Source organism: Gorilla gorilla, chromosome 1 (genome assembly GCF_029281585.2).
Source record: "Gorilla gorilla gorilla isolate KB3781 chromosome 1, NHGRI_mGorGor1-v2.1_pri, whole genome shotgun sequence".
NCBI classification, from domain to species: Eukaryota; Metazoa; Chordata; class Mammalia; order Primates; family Hominidae; genus Gorilla; species Gorilla gorilla.
The window spans coordinates 139,504,284-139,524,778 of record NC_073224.2 but is presented as its reverse complement, the minus strand read 5'-3'; the positions used below and the strand labels follow the sequence as shown (position 1 = coordinate 139,524,778).

At 38.3% G+C, this 20,495-nt stretch overlaps 1 protein-coding gene and 1 pseudogene across 9 annotated transcripts in view; one reads left to right on the top strand and one right to left on the bottom strand.

Moving 5' to 3' along the window:
• Positions 1-20,495, top strand: part of CDC14A (cell division cycle 14A) — a 176,562-nt gene that overhangs the window by 44,814 nt on the left and 111,253 nt on the right. For all 9 annotated transcript variants that reach the window (XM_019035893.4, XM_019035939.4, XM_055353124.2 and 6 more), the window contains one exon: positions 1,276-1,368. In XM_019035893.4, the coding sequence (XP_018891438.4) occupies positions 1,276-1,368 (93 nt within the window). The remainder of the gene's footprint in view (positions 1-1,275; positions 1,369-20,495) is intronic.
• On the bottom strand, positions 3,601-14,433 carry LOC109028815 (pre-mRNA-splicing factor SPF27-like; annotated as a pseudogene).

Genomic DNA, 20,495 nt, shown 5'->3' with positions numbered 1-20,495 from the left:
CAAAAAAAAAAAAAAAAATATATATATATATATATGATTTTTGGTTATAAAAGAAATGCCTGACTTGGAGTGAAGATTTCCTGGCTCATTGGAGGGATACACTTTCTGTGGTTACATGGTAAAGCCAGAGTGTTGCAGTTTCATCTTAGAACGGGCTTCAGAGATGGAAGAGTTTTTTTTTAATTTGTAGACAATAGCAGGATCAAGAAAAGTACATAGTTGAGCTCTATTTACCTTTTTTAAAGAGGTTCTAAAAGCAGGGATTTTCTGTGTTATAGTCAATGTAATAAGATAGGAAAAGCTGCTTTTATAGTCAATGTGAATTTATAGACAAATACTGAAATGTACTTTTGTGCCTGTGTTTTTTTTGCTAGCTCATTAAAGACAGTTTATGTACCTATATTTAGAAAATCAATTGTCAAAATACATAAATTTTGAAAAGTGAGGAAATCAAGCAGATTTCATTGAGTTACATTGTGTTCTCATTGTCTTATACTTATTTGAGTTTTGATTAATAATTTGATTTCATTTTACCAGATCTTTTTGTCATTTCTTTTCATGTTTAGCATGTGTACAACATAGCATGTTGATTATTTTGAACTTAGTTAAATACTTGAGCATGCAGCATATTGCCTGGCATATAACAGGTGCTTAATAACTGTCTGAATTCATGAATTTAATAGATGGCTATTGTAATGTGTTGTATTAAGATGTTTGCTGATATAATTTTTTAATGGTATTTTTCCATTAACCAAGTATTTTCAGATATTAAAAGGGGGTTGTTATAGAACATCCCAGAAATAAAATACTAATATTGGTCTTCAAAAATACGATTTTTTAGAGATCATAGTAAACTGGTTGACATTTTAAAAAATTGTGTTATATGAAAACTATAGATAATATTCCTGGGAGTTGGAGTGGCATGTAGGGGGTAACAAAGTGTGAAGAGACTTTCTGTAGAAGATTTAGAATAAATCGTCAAAAATGTTTCCTGTTAATAGAGATGCCAATAATTTAATTATTTTCCACCATATTAGTTTCTTTTCTGGGAGAGAAAGATATTAATTATATTGTTGATTCTTACATTGTGATTGGGCTGTACAAAATCTGAGCTAGTAATTCTCCAACCCTCAAATGCCATAGAAATTAAAGTTGAAAGTTGTTAAATTTTATGGGTTGTAGCACATCTCGAAGGTTAAGAGATGATGTTTGCCTTCTGTATATGTTAACTTTGTCTCTATGGTTATACTAACTCTTTTTATCTCCTCTTTCTAGTCATACAGTTTGTCAAGAAAGAAAATAGTGCACTACACCTGTTTTGACCAACGGAAAAGAGCAAATGCAGCATTTTTGATAGGTGCCTATGCGGTAAGTACCTTCTTCATGATTATTTTCTATAATCAGGCCGGTGAAATGCTAACACTGTCAAAGAAAATCCAGACCAGTTTTTCAGTGGGATTGAGAGACGGTGGAGATTATTAGCAGTTTGGGAATTGATCTGTAGTGAGAAATATGGACTAGCAGTGGTGGAATGTTTACTCTTTAGATTTTATTTTCTACTAGTTAATGAGAGAATCTTGAAACTGCAATATGTAGCTTGAATTCCACAGTTATATAGGTATTTTAATAAAAAGAATACCTACCAAGGACATTTCTAGGAAAAAAAAATGTGTGTGTGCATGTGTGTATGTTTAAATGCATGAAATATGAATTTCATGCATTCATATCTTATGGAAGATATGAATTCAAATCTTATGGAAGATTTTAAAAGACTGTTGAAGTGTTCATTTTTTGGGAGAAGAGGAAACCCTAGATTGCACAGGGGAGGATTGTTATTATTTTTATCAATCCATTCATTAATTTATACAATTGTTTGCAGTAGGCAAACTGAATATAAATCCTGCATATATTATAGCTTCCCTAATAACTACAAGAGACTTTTCCAAAACTAATTTCAATTGGAAATTTTGTTCTCTGCAGACACTAACATGTCAGTATGAATTCCACATGACCATGCTATGGAGTTTTAGGTGGTGATTCTGGAATTTTCTATATATGCTGTGATTGGGCAAAAGCTTAGAAAGCAGAAACCATCAGAGCTAAAACATACTTGCAGGGATATGTGTGATATCAGTTGGGAATATGCTGGTTTAAAGGCAGGGAGCAGAGAGGTATCATTTCCCCTCATCCTTGGGGAGGGCTCGTGCTCCTCTGAAGCCATGGAAGCAACACTGCTGAGTGACTTTTCAAGGGCCTCATTCTAAGGACCTTGAGGGAAGAAGGCACCAGTTACTAGACCTCAAACTCTGCCCCATCAACCCAAAAGCTCTAGGGGAAAAAGCCCAGCAGTATTGCTGGAAAAGCTGTCAGCTATTGCAGGGTGCAGGCTGAGAAGAGTGGCAGACTGTCAGCCAGGCTGTGGGCTGGGGCCTTGCTTGTAGCACTGAGGTGCCCAGCCCTGCCCACCTTTTGTCCCTTGATGTAGCTGCAATAAACCCTTGGCCTATCCCTTGTGGCAGCATTCTTTCTTGCTCTGTAGATAGCATGGTATAGTACAAGGAATAGTGGCTAAGAGTCAGAAAACATGTTTTTCATCTTGAAGGGCTCTGTGATGATGCACTTTATCTCTCTCAGCTTTATTTAGTTTCCTTATCCGCAAAATGAGAGGGTTGGATGTAATGACCCCTACATTTCCTTTCAGTTCTTAGGATACTGAGATTATTTGTAGTGCCAGCCAGGCTATTGCTTTTATTTTAAGTGCATACATGAAAAGCTGGCAGTTAGCATGAAGGTTCAGTGAAGTTCTGGTAAGCTGAATATTTTTTACCTTACATTGATAATGACTACTCATTTGAAATTGATGATTGACACTGTGATTGAAATATGGAAAAAGACTGTACTAATTTCTGGATTCAAGCCCTGTAAACAAATGTGTTTTTCCTGCAGGGTTTTGTGATGCTTTGTAAGCATGTTATTTGTGGATCCTTTCTCATAAAGGATTGCCATCAAGAAGAGGTCATTTGCCACTCTTCACACGTCTTTCTTTTCTTTTTGTGAGGACCAAATGATTTTTATTCATATTCGTCTGGTTTATCTACCCAAAGTGTTCAGGACAGTGTTCAGCACATATTAAGCTTGATATAACAGTTATCTATGATGATGATGGTAACGATGACTCTGTTTAGTCACTGTGTTTCTGAAGTCTTGTTTGGTAATCAAGAATGTGTTTAGAACTATCTCTTTATTAGACAAGGTAATAAACCAAAAGTTTCCAACTTCCTGTACATGTTGAACGCTTTGAATAAAGATCCTTGGATACAAAACATGACCCACATGGCTCAAAATTAATTCTATGACATAATATTATTCTAAAGTCATACTTATTTTGAAAGCCTAAAGGTTTTTCTTTTTTATGGCTATAAAAATATCACCAAGCTAGACATTTTAATTCTGTTGAGATATACAAATAGAATTACCGCAGCAGCCCACACATTCTATGATTTCTAAACATTTAAACATCAGTGGTTTTGGGAAGTTGCTGTTGTCCTTAACAGTTCATTAAAAGTTCAGATGCCTTTTGTGAGAGCCCAACTTTTCTACCCGCGAAATTGTCTTTTCAGAAGTCTTGCCGGATGTTTTCTTTGTTTGCCTCTCCATGTTGCTGTTTAATTTGATAGATTTCATTTTCTAGCTGAAAAATAGTCCATTCAGTCTCATAATTCTTACCACAGATATCCGATTTGACTCCATTTCTCTCAATTTAGATCCAGCTGTGAGTTGCATGTTCTTTCTCTGCCAGTTTAAATCTTGAATATGTTTTCTTAACTTCTGAAGTTCTTTCTGTGCATGTTCAAACATATGAACTAGATTTTCATTGTATACTTTCCAGGCATTACATCCATGCTGTGACATTAGTTTCAGATTCTCAGTTGTAACTGCTTGATGCTCTAACTAGGCCATAGAATTGTTTACACATTCTTGCCATGCAGCAATGCCATTTTTTTGACCAGAGGAAGGGGCTGGAAGTTCATATCATTTCATACTGAGCAATTCAGTTGGTTGTCGAGCAGCCAGTCTCTCAAATTCATTTCTCATCATGTCAGTTTCAAAAGCAGAATAATCCGGGACTGTCAGGTATCTCAGGTAGTTCATAGTAGGTTGGTATCTGCGAGTTTCCTTCTCCACCAGCACTGCAGCTGCTTCCTGCACACCAGAGGCTTCATAACCTTGATCAAAATATGGATCAAGTGGTCAATATCAATCAAGCGGTGGCACACGACTGTAATCCCAGCACTTTGGGAGGCTGAGGCGGGCGGATCACGAGGTCAAGAGATGGAGACCATCCTGACCAACATGTCTCTACTAAAAATACAAAAATTAGCTGGGCGTGGTGATGCGAGCCTGTAGTCCCAGCTACTCGGGAGGCCGAGGCAGGAGAATCGCTTGAACCCAGGAGTGGGAGGTTGCAGTGAGCCAAGATCGCGCCACTGCACTCCAGCCTGGCTACCCAGCGAGACTCTGTTCCCCCTCCCCGCCGCAAAAAAAAAAAAAAATATAGCAGTGCATCCACCTCAACCTCTCCAGCCACCAAACCTGTGCCTGCCATTCTGGGGACCTCAGGTTTGCCCTACTCTTCTCATTTCTTTACCCCTTTTTCCCTCCCTTGCATCTTCTCTCTCTTCTTTCCTTATTTATTTATTTATTTATTGAGACTGAGTCTTGCTCTGCCCCCCAGGCTGCAGTTCCCTGGTGCGATTGTAGACCAGTGTATCCTCAGACTCCTGTGCTCAAGCGATCCTCCTGCCTCAGCCCTCCCTAGAAGGTGGGACTGCAGGTGTGTGCCACCACAGCCAGCTAATTTCATTTTATTTTTGTAGAGACAGTGCCTTGCTTTGTTGCCCAGCCTGGCTTCAGGACTCCTGGCCTCAGGTGATCCCCCTGCTCTGGCCTCCCAAAGTGCTGGGATTACAGATGTGAGACACCACACCCAACCTCTTCTTTCCTTTTTAACACCTATTCTTCCTGTTTTGTTTAGTGTGGTTCTTCATTTCAGCAGGGTGCCTCTAGAACTTTGAAAGGATTATATTAGATGTGTTGAGCTTGTCACAAAATACTCTGTGACAAAATATGTCTTCTAATGGAGAAGTTTCCACCACTTTAAAGCAACCAAAAGGGGAAAAAGCAGTCCTAGCATGGTGGAAGAAGTGCTCAGTACAGCATGACCTTGTCTTACACACTAGTTACAGTCTTGAGAAGCAGTGTGAAGTGATTATTCTTGAACTGGTCATGTCCCAATTGATTTTTCTAATTTTGTAACTGTATTCCCCAGAGGGCTTTTTGACACAAACCCGTAATACAAACGGAACTAAAAATTGGCAGTGGATCTTTAAAGAGGATTTTATGCCTTTCTTCGTATTGTCTGTATGTATTTACTTGTTGACAGTCTTGTAAGATAGTCAATAATATCCATTATACATATATCTCAGTTAAATTTTACATATATTAAATGTTGCTAGTTGGATAAGTGTCCGTTTTCTGGGGGAATCTTCTCTGGATACAAACGACCTTTACCTTCGGAGCAGCCATGTGACTTACATGAGGCAAGTTAGGTAGGTAGGTATATTTTATCAAACAGAAGTCTTTAACAGTGAAGGTGTTCCTGTTCCTAAAATGTGGAATCGGCCCTCTGTTAAGTGGCATTGACTGACTAATAAAAGTATTTTGTACTAAGACAAACCTTTTTCTCAAAGCCTTAGTTTTCTCATTTGTAAAATTTGGATAATACCTGAGTTTCCTTATCTACTTCACAGGATTATTGTAAAGATCAAATATCCAACTGCCTGTTCGATAGCTCCATATTATACATCTAAATGATACCTCAAATTTATTGTGACAAAACAGAAGTTTTTATTCCTTCTCTCCTTAAATGTATTTATTTCCCAAGTCATTCCCTTTTTAGTAAGTGGACTACCATCAGTGACTTGCTAAATCAAAAGAGTAGTCATTTTGATTTCTTTTGTTCGCTCATCCCACATTCTACTTATTCGTAAGTTTGGTCAGCTCTACCTCTAAAACATATTGAATCAGAATGTATCTTTCCATCTCTGTTGCTATCACCTAGCCCAAGCCACTGTCATTGGTCACCTGGATTATGACCACAGCTTTATATGTTGTCTCCTTTTTATATTCTTGCTTCCCATTAATTTAGTTGCCATACAACTGTCAGAGTAGTCTTTTAAAATTGTAAATTAGATCACGTCATTACCCTGTTTCAAATCTGTGATTGCTCACTGATCTTGGCATAAAATTTATCCTTACCAATGCCATTAAGATCCTTTCTGATCTGACCGTCTCTACCTCTGTGGTCTCCTTGCTCAAGTTGCTCCCCTCATGCTGGCCTTCTAACTGAAATTCCATGCTTGTTCCTACCAAAGAGCCTTGATATTTCTGTTCTATCTGGAATATTCTTACTTCAGACCTCTGCATGCCTGGCTCTTTCTAATGTTATTTTCTCAGAGAGATTTTCTCTTAATTTTTACCCTGTTACCTCCACCCCTAGTCATCCTTTAGACCTTTGTTGCTTTATTTTCTTTACAGCATGCTACTATTTGAAATTACTTTGTTTATGCATTTACTTGCTTATTATCTCTTTCCCAGACTAGAGGGTAAGGACTTTATCTGTTTTGTTCGTTGCTGTGTGTGGAGGGTGATAAAATATTTAACAAGGGGTTAGGCCGGGTATTCACCCGTTGAGTTGGAAGTTGGGACAGGGTCCTGGAGGCTTCTTGCTTTGCTGAATCATGGGGAAGTCTAGGGCTTAGGGGGTGGGCGTGGGTCCCAAGGAAGAGACTAGGATGGCCAGTGTGGAGTGGAGTGGTGTGCTGTGGGCTGCAGCTATTTACCAACTGGTATAGAACTATTTCAGTATTTGAGCACTATCAATTTAGAGCTGTGCCTGGTACGTAATGGGTGCTCTGTAAGTATCTTTTGAGTGATTGAATAATGGGATGACAAAACATGAAAGAAAGAAGGTAATATATGGGAAACTCCTGAAAATAATGAAGTTGGACGTAAGGTATAAAGTGTTGTCTTCCCCTTTACCAGAATATTTGTAGTCATGACTGAGCCAACTTTGGTCTTTAAAGATACAGAATCAAAGTAAAGACCATAGACCAAGGGTAGTAACCAGTATACAAAATTACATCACTACCTAGCCTTTTTTAAAAAAATAAACTTGTATTTTCCCAATTTTTTTGTGGTAAAATACACGTAACATGAAACTTGCTGTCTTAACCATTTTAAAATGTACAGCTCAGTGGCATTAACTAGTTTCCAACAGTTGTGCCACCAACACCATGGCTTACTTTTGAGTGTGCCATCTTGTGGCACTTTTGATTTCTCTGTTAGATAATGACTTCAAGTATTTCACAGCTTTTGTGTTTCTATTTCCTTATATCTAAGTGGGGGGAGACTTTTTATGCTTTCTCTCATAGAGCTGTCATAAGGATCAAAAAGGAGATAAAATATAGACCAAGCTTGTTTAACCTGCGGCTGGCTTTGAATGTGGCCTAACACAAATTCATAAACATTCTTAAAACATTATGAGATTTTTTTTTTTAAAGCTCATCAGCTATCTTTAGTGTTATTGTATTTTATGTGTGGCCCAAGACAATTCTTCTTCTTCCAATGTGGCCCAGGGAAGCTAAATGATTAGACACCCTGATATAGACCATCATGTTCAGTGATCTTAAAGCCAGGGTTGCTGGAATGATGTGGGCACTGGAGACCACAGTGACACTTAGCAGATGATGATAGGCACCCATTTTAGGGATGCCTCTACTAGTAGAGCATCTCTTCACCCCCTACATTGTGACATTGTGCTCCTTGAGATGGAAGAAGGCCCAGATTTAAGAAGAGACCAGCTTTGTCAGAAAGGTGTTTCCCTTCCAGGGCAACACTCAGTGCAGTTTTGAAGTTAGGATGTTTAGATCATTGTAGCATCTAAAACACTCTGATATGAGTTTGAAAAAGATGGCTTTTAAAAATTATGAGTATGAATTAATTAGGTTCTTGCCATGTGCTTAAAGACCAAGTCTTCACTAGTACCTGTGTTACTGTATTGTTTTCAGTTTTGCAGGCCTATGGCAAGAAGGTCAAGGAGAATTTGGATCAGGTCACCGTGACTGAAGAATTGGAAAGTAATATGTATGAGAAGATGTTAAAATAAGTGTGACTGTTTAGCTTAGAAAATTAAGTTCAGAGTTAAAGAAATACATTTTTTTTTTCTGTTATGTGGAGGATGCTTAAACAGAGGTGGTAGCCACATTGTATATGTTCCTTACCCACTTGTTAAGTCTTTGCATTGCTAAATTAGAGGTCTACATTGTGGATTAACTGAGACTAGCCTGAACCAGATGTCATGTCTGAATTGGGGATAACAAGCCTGAGGTTTTTAGACTGTCTAACCATGTCTGTGTTGGCTATTTATTTTGTAGACTACACTTAAGACCTAAGTAGTTATACTCTACTCCTAAGTCTGTGACTAATTGCAAAGAAGCCATTCTCCATTTGGCTTAGTGGTTGTGAGCAATGACTTTAACATAGCCACAGGCTCACTGGGCTTTGAATCCAATTGTTAGTTGTATGCCCTGAGCAAGTTAACTTATCCAAATTCCTGTTGTTTTCATCTTTAAAATAGGCATAATAATACCCTATTTTACTTGCGGTGAGGACTGAAGGAGGTCATTTATATAAAGGTGACATCGGTGCAGTGTCTGACGTTGTATGCACTTAGGAATGTCTGGTGGCCCTGGCAGGGAAGCTATGTGGCCTTCCACAAAGTTTTCTGACCCAATCTCCTACTTCCTATCACTCACTTTTGTGCGTAGACCCTGTAGGCTACCTCCCTGATGATCGGACAGCTACTTCACCTCTTTCTGTCTGCCCATCTTCCTCTTGTCCATCGTATTTTTCACTTAAATACTTCCTTGGCTCAGTAACAACACTCATATGGTTGTTAATCTGATTATTGCTTAGTATAATTCACTGGAAGGTATGAGTATATTTCTCTCCAAGGATGTTATTTTAAGGGAATATTTTGTTTAAACCAAATGAATTTGTGAGATCTGTAGTCAGGTATTCATTAGTTCAGTAAATCTTTGTTTAGCTACTATGAGCCCTTCCTAGCACTATGGTAGGTTCTAGGGGAAAAAAAAAATATATATGTATATATGTATATTAAAACAATGCCTAGCTTAAAATGTGGGACAGATGAGCGATAAACAATTGTTTAAAGCGGGCAATAGGTACAATTGGGTAAATATGAATTTATCTAACAAATGTTTTTTTGAGGTATTTTCATGTAACAGGCCTTGTTCCTGGAGTTGAGGATACTAAGGTGGATGACTCCCTGCCTGTTGGTGTGGGTGTGGAGGGCTGGGTTCAGACCTGGAGAGAGGGGAGGTTCTAAGATGGTCAATCCCAGCAGGCCAGGTTGCTGAGGAACCATCAGACAGGGAGAATAGCATGAAGGTGATGATGCTTTTTCTGGTAGTAGGGGAGTGAAGGGAGGCTGGAAGAAAACTAGTTATGTAAAATTTTTAATTTAATTTTATTTTAAATGTCCATTTTGAAAAGGGGATAATCTAATGAGAAGATAGGGGTGTTTTTTTCCCTTACAGTTAAAAAAACTTTAAAAAGTGGAGTAACCACATTGTAGAAGAAATGTGGAAAAATTCTCTTGCAGTTCTAAACCTGAACTATTTATTAGGTGTGATTGCAGTGTAGTTTTTTGAGCCTTTTAAAATTTAGCCTATGTATGTTTTGCCATTTTGCTATTCGGGTGCCCAAATAATATTTCATTTAGAGAGAATACCATTGTTTAACATTTTAGATTTCTTTCAAAATTTTTTATAATGTAACAGATCTCTTTCTATATTATAAGTGTTTCTTTTTGTGGATTTTTGTCTTTAGATTGCCAGAAATAGGGTAAATAATTTTAAATTTCAGAGTTTTTAAGACTCTTGGAGCATATTGCTATACTTAAGCAAGTTTATACTAAATTTGGTATTATGTGAAATCTCCAATTTCATGTAATCTTTGCATATTGGGTATGAACATTACAGTTTTAGAAATTTAACTGGTGAAAAATGCTACCTCATTGTTTTAGTAATCATTTTTTTGATTAATGAGGTTGATTATTCTCATGGTTTTATTTATAGATTTATTAACTGTTTGAAAACTTTGTGTTTTTATATTTGTTTCCTATGTTTAGACCATTTTAGAGTGGATAAGTGCTATTAGCCTCCATTAAAAAGGTAAGTTAGCCAGGTACAGTGGTGGGAGCCTGTAGACCCAGCTACCTGGAGACTGAGGCTGGAGGATTGCTTGAGGCCAGGAGTTTGAGGTTGCAGTGAGCTGTGATCACACCACTGCACTCCAGCCCAGACCCTGACTCAAAAAAAAAAAAAAAAAAAAGATGAAGTCATTTTATCTGTGTCTATTTGTTTCAATAGATACAGACTACTAGAAATCATGCCCATCAGTCCAAGTTTCTGTAAAAAATTAGTAAGTCCATAGACCTTTCCTGCTGTTACTCATTAAAATGTCAGAATGCTCTATTAAGTACTTCTGCATACCTGAATATAAATGTGCTTATTTGGAACTGCTGATAATGGACCTATTGATTTTTGAACATTAAGCTGTCTGCTGAATATACAGAAATTTTAACAGAACAGTATTATTTAAAAGTGGTTAGAGTGTGTGTGTTTAAATCATTGGACACTGATATACCCAGACAATTAACTGTGATTTTGTTTTTGTTTTTATTGTTTGGACCAAGTATATTAATTTGCTTATATTTTGACTCACAATTCTGTAAATTCTGATTTCAGAACTACTTTACATTGACATTAAAAAACTGTAGATTAAATAAATGTCATTTAAAATGTAGGTAAAATTATCAAAAAGTTGGTTCAAAATAATAAAGGCATTTACTTTAAATATTTATTAAACCAATAATATATTAGATGTCAGCTACTAGTGTTCTGTCATCCTTCTCTGTGGCTTGTTGGTAAATCTAACGGTAGTGTTTGCTTCTGCTTATAGAAGTTAGTGGAGAGGAAGGGAGGGGAGGCACATGGCTGGGGCTGGGCAATTTCCTGTTTGCAGTTCCTTCCTTTTATAGTTTGATAGGCAGCTCTTTTGTGATATTGCCTGTAAATGGGCCAGTCTTTTATCTTTGTAGGCTTGTATTTTTGGTGGCTTTGAAACAGATCAGGCTCCTTAAACTCATACAGCATTTTCAATTTCAGACTCTTTGAGATTGGACATTCTCAAAGAGTTTAGCCTTCTGCATATGGGTAGAGCAGTGTTACCTCTTAACTTTTCTTGCCTGTTTCATTTAGCTGTGGGTGAGGAAAATTAGCTGTTTGCTTTTCATTAGTGGAAGATTTGTCAAGTTAAGGTGCATCAGTCTTTTCAGTTTTTTTTTCTTTTTCTCTTTTGGCATCCTGATAATAAACTTCCTTTGTGTTGTAAATAAGCTCTCAAATTTATATACACATACACAGCTGCACACACAGGCATACATACTCACTGCGTTTAGTACTATATATTTAGTAGTGATGCACTGTGTATGCTTACAGTAATTTACTCACAAATTTCTGAATCTTATCAGTAGCCTTGGAATAACATAGACTTTCTATGTGAAGAAGCTAACATCCATTTGTTTCATTTTAGGTTGGTGCAAAAGTAATTGCGGTTTTTGCTACTTCAAACAATATATACTGAATTAAGGGGATGTACTTTTTTTTTAGCACTTGAAATTATTTATTTACCAGTTTATTATCTCTCCCTTTAAGGGAAAGGACTTTGTCTTATTTTCCACAATAGCCCCAGTATCTAGAACAATGTCTGACACATCCTAAGTGTTCAATAAGTGTTTGTGAAATGAATGACTGTTTAATTGATAAATAAGTCTTAGTTGGTTGACTTCCACAGTTTTGTGGAAGTTTAGTATGGAGTAATTTAAAACCTGTAATGTGCTTAAAGATAAATTATGAAGTCGGTACTAATTGTAAAAATAACAGCAAGAATCAGTGTTGCAAAGCATTAACTAATTTTCTTAAAGTTACTGAGTAAAACAAAGTGTGTTATATAGAACTGAAATGGGCTTTGTTAATACTGTACATACAAACATTTGAAATTAATATTGTGGATGATAATGTTAATTTTACTCTCAGCATTGTTTCTGTTTTTCTCAATAGGTGAAACTACTTATTTATACATATAAGTATTTGCTACTAAGTGTCAACGATTTTTTTAACAGCCATCCTTGCAGTCTCAGGATAATTTCCAGTTAAGAATTAATTCAGGCCGGGCGCGGTGGCTCACGCCTGTAATCCCAGCACTTTGGGAGGCCGAGGCGGGCGGATCACAAGGTCAGAAGATCGAGACCATCCTGGCTAACATGGTGAAACCCCGTCTCTACTAAAAATACAAAAAAAAAATTAGCCGGGCGTGGTGGCGGGCGCCTGTAGTCCCAGCTACTCGGGAGGCTGAGGCAGGAGAATGGCGTGAACCCGGGAGGCGGAGCTTGCAGTGAGCGGAGATCGCGCCACTGCACTCCAGGCTGGGTGACAGAGCGAGACTCCGTCTCAAAAAAAAAAAAAAAAGAATTAATTCATGGGGCCGGGCACGGTGGCTCATGCCTGTAATCCCAGCACTTTGGGAGGCCAAGGTGGGCGGATCACCTGAGGTCGGGAGTTCGAGACCAGCCTGACCAACATGGAGAAACCCCGTCTGTACTAAAAATACAAAATTAGCCAGGCATGGTGGCACATGCCTGTAATCTCAGCTACTCGGGAGGCTGAGGCAGGAGAATCACTTGAACCCGGGAGGCGGAGGTTGTGGTGAGCCGAGATCGCGCCATTGCACTCCAGCCTGGGCAACAAGAGCAAAACTCCATTAAAAAAAAAAAAAAAAAAGAAGTAATTCGTATGCTTGAAAGAGGAATACTAGAAAATTTTTAATTAGAGTTGGATCTTGAAAATTTTTAGCTGCATGCTTTCATTATGAAAAAAAAAAATCAGAAAGGAGGTACTCAAAGCCCTGAAGACATTATCCATTATCAGAGTGTGACTTGAAATTGTTTGCCATGCCTGATATGAGAGCATGTTCTGTACATGTCTACTTAGGCTTCACCTGGCATTTACCCGAGTGAGGATTATCAGTGTTCCACTTTATACAAATATCTGAACAGAGCAGGCTCACATTTAGATGTATTCCCCATGCAGAGCTACAGACTTCCAATCAATGAGATGTTTACTAGAATATATACAGAAACTGAAGGTAATTCTTTAAATTTTTTGAAAAATGAGGTCATTTGGCTGCCTGGTAATTGCAGCATGGTAAAATTTGATATTGAATGTATTTGATTGTGTTTACTGTTTTTAGTTTTCAAAATAAACATCTTAATTAAAAAAAAAAGACCCACTTTTGCAAGACTGGCGAAGTATCTCTACAGAACACTCACTAGGAAGAACCCTTCTGCAGTCCTGTTTTGTCATATTTCAGCTGGAGAATCTGAACCCAGAGAGGTCGAGTACCTTGTCCAAGATCAAACCCAGCTAATGGAGAAGGACTAGAACCCCTATCCCTAAGTTTCTAGCTGGGAGCTTTATCCAGTCATATAGCATGTCACCGAGCACTGCTGGTCTTGGTATATGATACTACATCTAAACCATAATAGTCTGCAAAAAGATTAGAAACAGCATGCAGTGTGGAAGAGTAGAATTTTCTATTTAGAAAGCAGTGTTTTAGTGTTTCAAATACACTAGTCATACAGTTTCTTTTCCAGGTAGCTTCTGAGCTTTGATTCTGGCTAATGGGGCTAACACTGCCAAAACTTTTGTGTACCAACCAGGTACAATGGCGGTTGTTCTCATGTTTACTTTGGTGATGTCCATGGATGTGTTGGGGTAGGTCTAAGTGCAAGGAGTGATAGGGGGATAAGAGAAGCAAGGAATGATATAAAGTAGGTTGGGCTGGTATCTTAGGACAGAGTTTTCCAAGCTTTATTCACTATAATTCACCATAAGAAACACATTTTACATTGCAGCCTAGTACGCACACACACACACACACACACACACACACGCCATTCACATGTATAATTGAAACAAGAGGTTCATGAAACAATTCTTACAAGGTGTAAAGCATACTGATATTTTATATTCTGTTCTATTTTATTAAAAATATGTCTTTACCCATCAAATTGACTTCACTGCTCACTAATGGGTTGTAACCTGCAGACTGCAAAACATAGCCATTGGAGAATCTACTTACTGTGCTTAGATCCAGAAGGTTCTTGAATGTTCTTAGGGCATTGATTTTGGCATTGAATGAGCAGGTGATTGTTTGATTGCGCTGCATCTAGGCTAGTTTGCAATTAACATGAATGGCTTAAGGAAAACTGAAAGTATTCTAAAGACTGCTGTCTCTAAACATCAAGATGCATACCTGTCTCTGGATGGTTTTTATTCAGTTGGTACTTGACTTTTTGGGAAAATCTGAGTTTGTTTTAAGCCTTCAAATAATATGATTTATCTTTTCTTATCTCACTTTCATTTGAATCACTGTGTTACCCTTAAAGCCCTCTCATACTCCTCCCTTCTTCCTGGCAACCAAAATGTGCATTGATTCAGTTTGGGAGAACCTTGATTGAGAAGCCTGTAGCTAGGTCAACGTTGTGGGCCCTGAGGAGCCAGTGCTGAGCCTGCCTTACTGGGTCTGTCATTTTAGTATCTCATTGGGCTTAGTTTCTAAGTGTGGGCTGAAAAGTTATATAATGTCCCATTCACCTCAAGACATCAAATCTTAAACCTTAGGTTTATAAGGGTTTTCTCAATTGAATAATTTTAATTTATGTAAATTTTTATTTCAAGAACATTGTTTTCTGTTTGATAGAGTGAGTAAAATTGTGGCCTTTCCCCTATTTTGGAAAGTGAATTAATTCATTAAACCCCTCTTCCTGAGCACTTTCTGAAATTTTAAATAAAAGAAGAGCTAACCGCTTGCAGTGAGCTGAGATAGCACCACTGCACTCCAGCCTGGGCAATAGAGCTAGACTCCGTCTCAAAAAAAAAAAAAAAAAAGCTAACTGCAACTGCTGTTGAGTTTGCTGTGTGTTCAGTTATTTCTAAGATTTTTAGTGCTCAAAATAGGGTTGCCATGCTAAAAAACAGACTGTGGCCATGTAAACTACTAGGTTCCCATGTCACCAACACTCTGTCTCTGTGTCTTTCTTAATTTTCTTCCTTGTTGCTCTTCTGCCTTAGCTTTTCTTTTCCTGTGCCTGTCTTCCCAAACCCCCATAACAAATGCTTGTAGGGGCTTTGAATTTTCATTATGGAAATTCAGACTTTTAATTGATGAGTACTTAAAGCCAGGGATATAGTTAGACAGCAAATTCATGGGTAATAAAACTAAATAGTGGGACAGCCAGCATAGTGTCTCACGCCTGTAATCCCAGCACTTTGGGAGGCCGAGGTGGGTGGATCACGAGGTCAGGAGATAGAGACCATTCTGGCTAACATGGTGAAACCCCGTCTCTACTAAAAATACAAAAAATTAGCCGGGCGTGGTGGCAGGTGCCTGTAGTCCCAGCTACTCGGGAGGCTGAGGCAGGAGAATGGCTTGAACCCGGGAGGCGGAGCTTGCAGTGAGCCGACATTGACCACTGCACTCCAGCCTGGGCAACAGAGCGAGACTCCGTCTCAAAAAAATAAAACAAAACAAAACAAAAACAAAAAAAAACTAAATAGTAGGACTGGGAAAGTGTAACCTTGGCCTCAAAGAAATATTTTAGAAGGGCTGCAGTACCTCATAGAGTTATTTAATAAGAAATAATATTTGTGGTTCATAGTTTCAAATTAATGAGCAGACAGACAAGCCTTTCCATGTGAATATACATACTGTAGGATGAATCAGACAATTCTTTCAAGAGTGGGTGTACAAGTCATTTAGTGGGCCTGCTTTGGGAAATTTCTTAATTTAAGAAACCATAATTCCCTTCTCTGATAAACCTTTCCTGATGTTTTCTCCCTAGTTTTTCTGCCTACCCCTCACTCTCTGCCTCCCAGCTCTTCACTGTCATTTTCTTACTATCTGACTTAGAACATGGCTCATTTATAGCTTTTCTCACTTCATTTTGCAATTAATTGCACATAATATGATCTACTAGGATGAGCTCCTTGTACTTACTTGCTTTGCACACTCGCCCTTGTAAGAATGAGCTTTTCGAGTAAAGGGATAACTCTTACATATTTTTTTTTCTTCAACTTTTATTTTAAGTTCTGGGGTACATGTGCAGGATGTGCAGGTTTGTTACGTAGGTAAACGTGTCCCATGGTGGTTTGCTGCACAGATCAACCCATCACCCAGGTATTAAGCCCATCATTCATTAGCTATTCTTCCTGATGCTCTTCCTCCTCTGAGGCACAGTGTGTGTTGTTCTTCATTATGTGTTCATGTGTGTTCTCATCGTTTAGCTCCCACTTATGAGTGAGAACATGCAGTGTTTGGTTTTTTGCTCCTGTGTTACTTTGCTGTGGATAACAGCTTCTAACTCCATTTATGTCCCTGCAAAGGACATGATCGCGTTTCTTTTTGTAGCTGCATAGTATTCCATGGTGTATATGTACCACATTTTCTTTATCCAGTCTATTATTGATGGGCATTTAGGTTGATTCCATGTCTTTGCTATTGTGAATAGTGCTGCAGTGAACATACACGTGCATGCATCTTTATAATAGAATGATTTTTATTCCTTTGGGTATATACCCAGTAATGGGATTCTGGGTCAGACGGTATTTCTGCCTCTAGGTCTTTGAGGAATCGCCACACTGTCTTCCACAATGGTTGAACTAATTTACACTCCTGCCAAGAGTGTAAATAAACATGTCCATTTTTCTCCGCAGTCTCACCAGCATCTGTTGTTTTTTGACTTTTTAGTAATAGCCATTCTGACTGGCATGAGATGGTATCTCATCGTGGTTTTGATTTGCATTTCTCTAACGATCAGTGATGTTGAGCTTTTTTTCATATGTTTGTTGGCCGCAAATATATCTTCTTTTGAGAAGTGTCTGTTCATGTCCTGTGCTCACTTTTCAATGGGGTTGTTTGGTTTTTTCTTGTAAATTTGTTTAAGTCCTTACAGACTCTGGATATTAGACCTTTGTCAGATAGACAGATTGCAAAAATTTTCTCCCATTCTATAGGTTGTCTGTTCACTCTGATGATAGTTTCTTTTGCTGTGCAGAAGCTCTTTAGTTCAATTAGATCCCATTTGTCAATTTTTGCTTTTGTTGCAATTGTTTTTGGTATTTTCATCATGAAGTCTTTGCCCCCTGCCTATGTCCTGAATGGTATTACATAGATAGATTTTCTTCTGGGTTTTTATAGTTTTGGGTTTTACATCTGAGTATTTAATCCATCATTAGTTGATTTTTGTGTAAGGTGCAAGGAAGGGGTCTAGTTTCAATTTTCTGCCTATGGCTAGCCAGCTCTCCCAGCACCATTTATTAAAAAGGCAGTTCTGGCCAGGCACGTTTGCTTATGCCTGTAACCCCAGCATTTTGGGAGGCAGAGGTGGATGGATCACCTGAGGTCGGGAGTTTAAGACTAGCCTGGCCAACGTGGTAAAACCCCGTCTCTACTAAAAATACAAAAAAAATTAGCCGGGCTTGGTGATGGGTGCCTGTAATCCCAGCTACTCAGGAGGCTGAGGCAGGAGAATCACCTGAACCCAGGAGGTGGAGGCTGCAGTGAGCTGAGATCGCGCCATTGGACTCCAGCCTGGGCAACAAGAGCGAAACTCTGTCTCAAAAAAAAAAAAAAAAAAGAAAAAGGCAGTCCTTTCTCCATTGCTTGATTTTTTCAGGTTTGTTGAAGATCCTATGTTTGTAGGTGGGTGGTCTTATTTCTGAGTTCTCTATTCTCTCCATTGTTCTTTGTGTCTGTTCTTGTACCAGTACCATGTTGTTTGGTTACTGTAGCCTTGTAGTACAGTTTGAAGTCAGGTAGCGGGATGCCTCCAGCTTTGTTCTTTCTGCTCAGGATCATCTTGGCTATTCAGGCTCTTTTTTGATTCCATATGAATTTTAAAATAGTTTTTTTTTTCTAATTCTGTGAAGAATGTCAGTGGCAGTTTAATGGGAATAGCATTGTATCTATAAATGACTTCGGGCAGTATGGCCATTTTCACGATATTGATTCTTCCTGTGCGTGAACATGGAATGTTTCTCTGTTTGTTTGTGTCCTCTTTGATTTCTTTGAGCAGTGGTTTGTAGTTCTCCTTGAAAAGATCCTTTACTTCCCTTGTTAGCTGTATTGCTAGGTATTTTATTCTTTGTGTGCTAATTGTGAATTGGAGTTTATTCACTATTTGGTTCTCTGCTTGCCTGTTGTTGACGTATAGGAATGCTAGTGATTTTTGCACATTGATTTTGTATCCTGAGACTTTGCGGAAGTTGCTTATCAGCTTAAAAAGCTTTTGGGCTGAGACGATGGTGTTTCCTAGATATAGGATCATGTCATCTGCAAACAAAGATAATTTGACTTCTTCTCTTCCTATTTGAATACCCTTTATTTCTTTCTCTTGTCTGATGGCCTTGGCGAGAACTTCCAATACTATGTTGAATAGGAGTGGTGTCTCACTCGTATTTGTATCTCCAGTACTTAACATAGTGTCTGTCTGTGCTATTTTAAAAATTTATATTTATTTTTATTTTTTAAATTGACTTCATAATTGTACATATTCATGGGATACATACTGATGTTTTTTTAAAATGTACATGTAATGCTTTTACTTAAATCTTTTATTTTAGGTTCAGGGGTACATGTGCAGGTTTGTTGTAGAGGTAAATTTGTGTCATAGGGGTATGTTGTACAGAATATTTAGTCACCCAGGTACTAAGCCTAGTACCCAATAGTTATTTTTTCTGTTCCTCTCCCTCTGCCAGCCTCCATCCCCAAGTTGTCCCAAGTGTTTGTTGTTCCCCTCTTTGTGTCCATGTGTTCTCATCATTTAGTTCCAGCTTATAAGTGAGAACATGCAGTATTTGGTTTTCTGTTCCTGCAATAGTTTGCTAAGGATTATGGCCTCCAGCTCCATCCATGTTCCTGCAGAGGACATGATCTTATTCTTTTCAATGACTGCATAGTACTCCATGGTACATATGTACCACATTTTAAATATCCATTCTACCACTGATGGGTATTTAGGTTGATTCCGTGTCTTTGCCATTGTGAATAGTGCTGCAGTGAATGCACATGTGCATGTGTCTTTATGACAGAATGATTTATATTCCTTTAGGTATATACTCAGTAATAGGATTGCTGGGTTGAATGGTATTTCTGTTTTTAGGTCTTTGAGGAATCACCACACTGCTTTCCACAATGGTTGAACTAATTTACACTGCCACTAACAGTGTATAGGTGTTCCCTTTTCTCTGCAGCCTCACCAGCATCTGTTATATTTTTTGACTTTTTAATAAAAAACCACTCTGACTGGTGTGGGATGGTGTCTCATTGTGGTTTTGATTTGCATTTCTCTAATGATCAGTGATACTGAGCTTTTTTTCTTATGCTTGTTGGCTGCATGTATGTCATCTTTTGAAAGGTGTCTGCTCATGTCCTTTGCCCACATAATGAGGTTTTGCTACATGTAATATATAGTGATCAGAATGGATCCAGGCAATCAGCATATCAATCATCTGACACATTTATAATTTCTTTATGTTGGGGACATTCAATATCCTCCTTCTAGCTATTTGAAACCATATATTACTGTTAACTGTAGTCATCCTACAGTGGTATGGAACACTAGAACTTATCCTATCTATTAATAGCTGTAATTTTATATCCTTTAACAAATATCTCCTTATCCCCTGTGTTAGTCCTTTTTCACACTGTTGATAAAGACATACCTGAGACTGGGCAATTTACAAAAGAAAGAGGCTTAATGGACTTACAGTTTCACATGACTGGGGAGGCCTCACAATCATGGCAGAAGGTGAAAGGCATGTCTCACATGGCGGGAGATAAGAGAAGAGAACTTGTGCAGGGAAACTCTCCTTTTTAAAACCGTCAGATCTCATGAGACTCATTCACTTTCACAAAAACAGCACAGGAAAGACCTGCCCTCATGATTCAGACACCTCCCATCGGGTTCCTCCCATAACATGTGGGAATTCAAGATGAGATTTGGGTGGGGACACAGCCAAACCATATCATTCCACTCCTTGTCCCTCCCAAATTTCATGTCCTCCCATTTCAAAACCAATCATGCCTTCCCAACAGTCCCTCAAAGTCTTAACTCATTTCAGCATTAACTCAAAAGTCCATAGTCCAAAGTCTCATCTGAGACAAGGCAAGTCCCTTCCACCTATGAGCCTATAAAGTCAATAGCAAGTTAGTTACTTCCTAGATACAAT